The sequence below is a fragment of the Pseudonaja textilis genome, chromosome 16, assembly GCF_049901715.1.
Source record: "Pseudonaja textilis isolate UNSWEBS1 chromosome 16, rPseTex1.2, whole genome shotgun sequence".
Classification (NCBI taxonomy): Eukaryota; Metazoa; Chordata; class Lepidosauria; order Squamata; family Elapidae; genus Pseudonaja; species Pseudonaja textilis.
In genome coordinates, this window is record NC_142005.1 from 4,939,582 (window position 1) to 4,945,860 (window position 6,279).

Sequence of the window (6,279 nt, forward strand, 5' to 3'; positions counted from 1 at the left end):
TGGGTGCCCATTATTAACTCTTAAATCAGTTAAAGGCCAGGGAATGTATTTGCAAAATATATTATGTTTAGCTGATTTTTTTAAAATTTATTTTTATTATTTGAATTGTCAAACGCTTACAATATAATAGAAATAAGAATAAACATAAGTATAAATACATGAAATAGGTTTGAATACAATAGGACAGACGATTGTGCACTTATGCACACCCCTTACAGACCTCTTAGGAATGGGATGAAGTCAATTTTAACTAGGTTAGATATTTTGGGGGGTGCTTAGCACATTAGAATTGAACTTAGTGACTTTAGAAAATTGGGTGATTTGATAACTAAGTCAACTATTGTGTGAAGTTAGGGGAGTGAGAATGTGCTATTGTAATAGAATTGTCTAATTTATATGTATTTATATATTTATATTTTTACTCTTATTTATTCTAGGAAGCCCAGAGCAGAGAAATTATTATTACATAGATTTTAACCTATCATTTTCCAACCATAGCAACTTTAAGAGGGGTGAAATTTTGAGGGAATTCTGGGAGTTGAAGTTCACATTTCTTAAGGAAAATATTTAGTTGCATCATCATGAACCCAACCCTTCCGTCACTTCCGTTGTAAAACGGAAGTGACTCCTCCCTGTGGAAACAGAGGGATGGGTGCGTGGGCTGATCCATAGGGCGTGTCAAATCCTAGAGCGGGCGGTGCTCTAAGCGCCCGTAGAGAATCGTGACCAAAATGGCGGCGACTGGCTTGATGGAGCCTTCTTCCCCTTCTTTTATGCTCAGCCGAAGTGGATAATTCTTCAGTATGCAAATTAATAATGACAAACATCAACATAGTAATGCTTAGACGATATAGAAGTAATAAATCCAACAGCGTAATAAAAATAGAAGCCAAGCAGCTCAGGCCTCATTTCCGTTCCTTAGGCCTTCCGGTCACGCAACTATTTCGGTCCCCCATCCACTTCCGGGGTGTGCCCGTGGGTTCTTCCATTTATTCCGGGCCGTTGCGACGGTAACGGGAGGCCGAATTGTAGAAGACGAAGTGGGTTTGGGGTGCTGCTGAGGTTGCGGGGAGCGGCGGTGTTGCTCGGTTCCCCTCCAGCCGTGGGCCGGCCTGAAAATGGAAGGGGGCGTGTGGGTATAGAAATGGGTCCTCGCGACCGTCGTAATCCTGTAATTTTGCCGTAAAGCCGTGGAGTCTCCTGACCGCTTTTGCCTCACCACAGCCCTGCAAGGTAGGACGGTGCCATCCCCGCCCTGGCTTTTATTGTTATAGGAATTTGCTCGTGCCGAGAAGTTGCAAAAGAGCGAAGGGGGCTTGCCTGAGGGAACAGAAATGAGGAAATAAATAGATAAATATGTATATGTATATGTATATATATGTGTGTGTGTGTGTGTTTAAAAGACGTGATGTATTCCCAAACTCCCTAGGGGACTGGAGGCGTTATTACGACCATAACTGTTCTTAATATATTAAAATATTTAATGCATTAACTTAAATGTATTAACTCTCCCAACAATAGTACAAATGCCTAAAGTCTAATAATTAATAAACAGCTAATAACTAATAAGTAATTAATGTATTTAACACTTTAAGCATTAATACTATTGTTGTAAGACTTCATGTATTTTCATTGACATTAACTTAATGTAAAATTGCCTAAAGTTTAATAAAATAATAAAGTATTTAATACTTTACTATTATTAGGAGATTTCAGGTATTAATGATGTTGGGAGACTTCATGTATTTAATTCATTAATATTAAGTTAATGTAAAATTGCCTAAAGACTCCCAACAATAGTACAAATGCATAAAGTCTAACAACAACAACAATAATAATGTATTTAATACTTTACTATTATTGGGACATTTTAGGCATTAGTACTATTGTTGGGAGTCTTCATGTATTTAATTCGTTGCTGTTAAGTTAATGTAAAATTGCTTAAAGTCTTTCAACAATGGTACTAATGCCTAAAGTCTAATAAAATAATAATAAAGTATTTAATATTTTACTATTATTAAGAGATTTTAGACATTAGTACTATTGTTGGCAGTCTTTAGGTGTTATTGTTGGAAAACCCTGGGCACTTTTATTAGGAGATTAGGTATTACTACTACTATAGTATATCGGAAGACTAAACATTATTAGTATTATTATTGAGACTTATTTTAGGCATTCTTACTATAATTAGGAATCATGCATTACTGCTATTATTGAAAAACTTTAGGCATTTTACTATTAGTATTAAAATTAAGATGCTTTAGGTATTATCTATATATCCTAAAACTCTCATGCCCATTCACTTGAATGGCACCTATTTTTCTACAATATTACCCCCTTCAAAAGGTTTTACAACAGCTTTCTGCCAATAGGTATCTCCTTCATATTTTGGAACTCCAGTTTTCATAATTCCACCCTTTCACTCTAGTTCCAAGGCTGTTTGTTTCTTTCTTTCTAGAAATTGCTCTTCCTACATTTTCTGTAAGTTTTACAATCTGGGTTGCTCACCGATTTTGAACACCTTAAATTCTGGTCTTACCCACTAATTCGATATTGGGTCCAATTATAGATTGATCTTGGCTATGAATGCAACTTTAAGATGATTGTCTCCAGCTGATGCCTTTGAAATTATCTGTTCCTTGGGAGAGTCCCCCAAGGAAGAGCAAATGGGGAAAAATGATCTCAGGATGCAACCTGGTTTAAAATAGGAGTGTGGAAACCCAGGTTAAGCTGAAAATACAGGTTGTCCTCCACTCACAACCACAATTGATGCCCAACATTTCTGTGTTGCTAAGTGAGGCCTTCAAGTGAGTTTTGCCCCGTTTTATGGTATTCCTTGCTATAGTGGGCGTTAAGTGAATTATTGGAGTCGTTAAATTAGTCACCCAGTTGTTAAGTGAATCTGGCTTCCCCATTGACTTTTGTTGTAATGACGAGGCAGTCAAGTTGTTTGATCATGAACAACTGAATCATGATGATCTTTATTGGAGTCTAGTCTTGCATTTATACACATTTTTAATTATCCTCCATCATTGGTTAACTTTGGTTACTGCTCAACTTTCATTACTGTTTAGCATAGTAATCCATACAATTAATTATCTCTAGTTAAAGTCTAACATAGGTTTACTTCCTCTTTCTAATCCTCCTTTAGATTAGTGACTTTGTTTACCTGAGTTGTATTTGCTTGGAAACATTCTTTACCTGAGGTTTGCCATCCGAGATTGGAACATTCCTGCAATTACAACTCTACAGACTTTGCTTGTCGGAAGGTCGCAAAAGGGGATTCCTGCGAACCCTGGGACACTGCGACCGTCATAAATATGAGTCAGTTGTCAAGCACCTGAATTTTGATCATATGACTGTGGAGATATTGCAACGGTTGTAAGTGTGCAAAACGGTCATAAGTCCCTTATTTTTTTGGTGCCATTGTAACTTTGGTCAATAAATTAACTCTTTCTAAGTTGTAACTGTTGTTGTACAAAGGGCCAATTTAGACTTGACTCCCAGCTGTGGCCTGAGGTGGGTTGATCCCTTTCTGGTTTGACTTTTCCCCCTCAGGTGCCTTGCCTCAAACCATGTCTGGCCAGCACGAGATGGGAAAGGATGGGAGCTTTGCCAGCGAGGACCTGGCAGCCGAAGCCATGGCCGCAGACATGGACTCCTGGGTGGTCTTCGATGCCCGCAAGACCCCCAAGGCTGAATTTGAGGAATGGCTCCAGACTTACCAGCCCTCCCGCGTCTCTCGCTACGGCAACCCGGAATGCAACACTGAGCCGGTGGGCTGGATTGCCATCTACGGCCCCAGCTTCTGCCCGGAGTCTGGCGACGTCATTGGGCTTCAGGAGGACTGGGAATGCTTGCAGCTGAGTGGGCGCCACGTGACTTTCGAGTCCATCAAGGAGCTGGCCCTTAACAGGCGTGTCCTGACCGGCAAGTGGCTGATGCACCTGGACAGCGGCTTCAAAGTGGATCACGCTTGGTACGGCATCGCCCGGGCCGTCCTCGAAGGGCGTGTCGGGGTGGCCAAGGTGAGCCCCTGCGGCCCCGACTCAGAGCGCAAGCACGTGATCTGCGTGTACACCAACGACTTCACCAACGAAGAAGAGGTGCTGTTGGCCGATTCCGTGATCCGGGCCACGGGGGTCAAGTGCCTCCTCTCCTACAAGCCCGATGCTTACACCTACTTGGGTATCTACCGCGACAACCGCTGGCACCTCTGCCCCACCATTTACGAAAGCCGGTTCGATTTGGAATGCGTCCCTCGTCGCTCGCGTGTCCTCAACAAGGTGACCAACAGCGAAGTGACTTAAAACTCCACTTCCAGGAGGCGTGACGCTCCCGGGGGGGGAACCACACGAAGGCTGGTGGGGGGGGTGGGGGGGGCGACTACAAATCCCACCCGTGCGGTGTTGACTCTTCTTTTCTCAGAGGAGGTAGATTTGCCCAACGCAGGCGGGCTGCATCGAGGGGGTTTCTGCCTCCGTCGTGGGGCTCTTTGTTGTGGCCAAGCAGCCTTTTTTGTGACGCTACACGAGTGGACCTCTGCATTTATCATTTGAACCGCTAAAAACTGTGCGAACTGATCGGCTTTGTAAAAGCAAAAGGAGCCCAACGGATGATCACTAGCGATCCCTTTTTTTTTTCTCTCTCTCTCTCTCAACAGAATGGCTCGACTACAGCAGAAAGGAATGATTTGCTGCTGTGTTTAGTTTCTGCCCATCGAGGGGAGGGCTGGGGGTGAGGGGAGACACCAGAATCTGAAGGCAGCATCAAAGAAAAGGGGGAAAATTAGTTTTGATGGAGGCGTGAAATGGAAACGCTAGGGCAAAAGAGGTAAGCTGTTTTTTTCTTTCCGGTCTTTTGCTCAGAAAGTCATTGAATTTTATTTCTGTGGCTCTTGGCCGCGTTTGCCTGTAACTAAACTGAAAATAAAAAGGCATTCTCTTTCCCCCATCCCTTTTCCGTGATGGTTTTGCTTTTGGAGTTTGTAGGTGAAGCCAACTTTCAAAAAGCACCTTTGAGGGGAACCCAGGTTGCAAAAGGTTGGCGGAACTCCTGAGCTCTTGGTGTCAGAAAGCGCTCTTCTTTGGCTGTTTCAGGAGCGGAGAGAACCAGGAGGCCCCGCGGTTTTGCAATCAGGAGACCTAAGCTTTCTTCTAATGATTGGCTGAAGAGGGTAAAAACTGAACGCTGAACTGGAAATTTGGTCTCTTTGACTATCACACCTCTGCTATATTAAGCAGGTAGCTCTAGAGCAGGGTTTCACAACCATGGCAACTTTTAAAATGGCGCTCCCAGAATCCCCCAGCCAGCATGCTTTAAGAGGAATGGACTTCCCAGAATTCTCTAACTCTCATGCTTTAAGATGGCTGGACTTCCACTCCCAGAATCCCCCAGCCAGCATCCTTTAAGAGGGGATGACTTCCACTTCCATAATCCCCCAGTAAGCATGCTTTGAGGGGTGGACTTCCACTCCCAGAATCCCCCAGCCAGCATGCTTTGAGGGGTGGATTTCCACTCCCAGAATCCCCTAGCCAGCATGCCATAAGAGGGGTGGAATTCCCAGAATTCCCTAACTCATGCTTTAAGATGGATGGACTTCCACTCCCAGAATTCCCCAGCCAGCAGGCTTTAAGAGGGGTGGAATTCCCAGAATTCCCCAGCCAGCGTGCTTTAAGATAGGTGGACTTCAACTCCATAATCCCCTAGTAAGCATGCTTTGAGGGGTGGACTTCCACTCCCAAAATCCCCCAGCCAGCATGCTTTGAGGGGTAGACTTCCACTCCCAGAATCCCCCAGCCAGCATGCTTTGAGGGGTGGAATTCCCAGAATTCCCTAACTCTCATGCTTTAAGATGGGTAAACTTCAACTCCCAGAATCCCCCAGCCAGCCAATACATGCTTGCCACAATTGTTAATTGCTGCAGTTGTGAAGTTAGTAACGCAGTTAAGTGACTCTGGATTCCCCGTTTTCTTTGCTTGCCAGGTAGCTGCAAAAGGGGATTGCATTATCCCTGGACGCTACGACCGCCATCAATGCAGGCCAGTTGCCCTTGTCTAAATTTTGATCACATGACTATGCGGATGATGTCATGGTCCTAAGTGTGATAAACACAGTCATGAGTCAGTTTTTTTTCCCAGTGTTAATTCTTGTAATTCTGAACGGTCCCTAAACGAATGGCTGTAAGTTGAGAACTACCTGTAAAACTTTGGGTAACTCACTCAGCCAAAACACACACCTTGCTACTACATAGCAATGCTGAGGTTTATTAGAACCTGC

At 43.7% G+C, this 6,279-nt stretch overlaps 1 protein-coding gene across 3 annotated transcripts; it reads left to right on the forward strand.

Annotated features, from left to right (window-relative positions):
• The first annotated feature begins 704 nt into the window (after positions 1-704).
• On the forward strand, positions 705-4,953 carry C16H11orf68 (chromosome 16 C11orf68 homolog). 3 transcript variants are annotated; one of them, XM_087913638.1, is made up of 3 exons: positions 705-1,233; positions 3,559-4,286; positions 4,664-4,953. In XM_087913638.1, exons 2-3 carry the CDS (start codon positions 3,576-3,578, stop codon positions 4,739-4,741), a joined length of 789 nt encoding a protein of 262 aa, XP_087769764.1. In that variant the 5' UTR covers positions 705-1,233; positions 3,559-3,575; the 3' UTR covers positions 4,742-4,953. The 3 variants fall into 3 exon arrangements, with proteins under 3 accessions (XP_087769764.1, XP_087769763.1, XP_087769765.1); XM_087913637.1 differs by having other exon boundaries at positions 989-1,233; positions 3,559-4,301; XM_087913639.1 differs by lacking the exon at positions 4,664-4,953 and having other exon boundaries at positions 989-1,233; positions 3,559-4,342.
• The last annotated feature ends 1,326 nt before the right edge of the window (positions 4,954-6,279 follow it).

Excerpts from the sequence above, each read along its gene's own strand:
- C16H11orf68 (XM_087913637.1), top strand. The coding sequence starts at position 3,576 with ATGTCTGGCCAGCACGAGATGGGAAAGGATGGGAGCTTTGCCAGCGAG. Across the intron at positions 4,302-4,663 it reads ACAAGGTGACCAACAGCGAA|AATGGCTCGACTACAGCAGA; the intron begins GTGACTTAAAAC and ends CTCTCTCAACAG.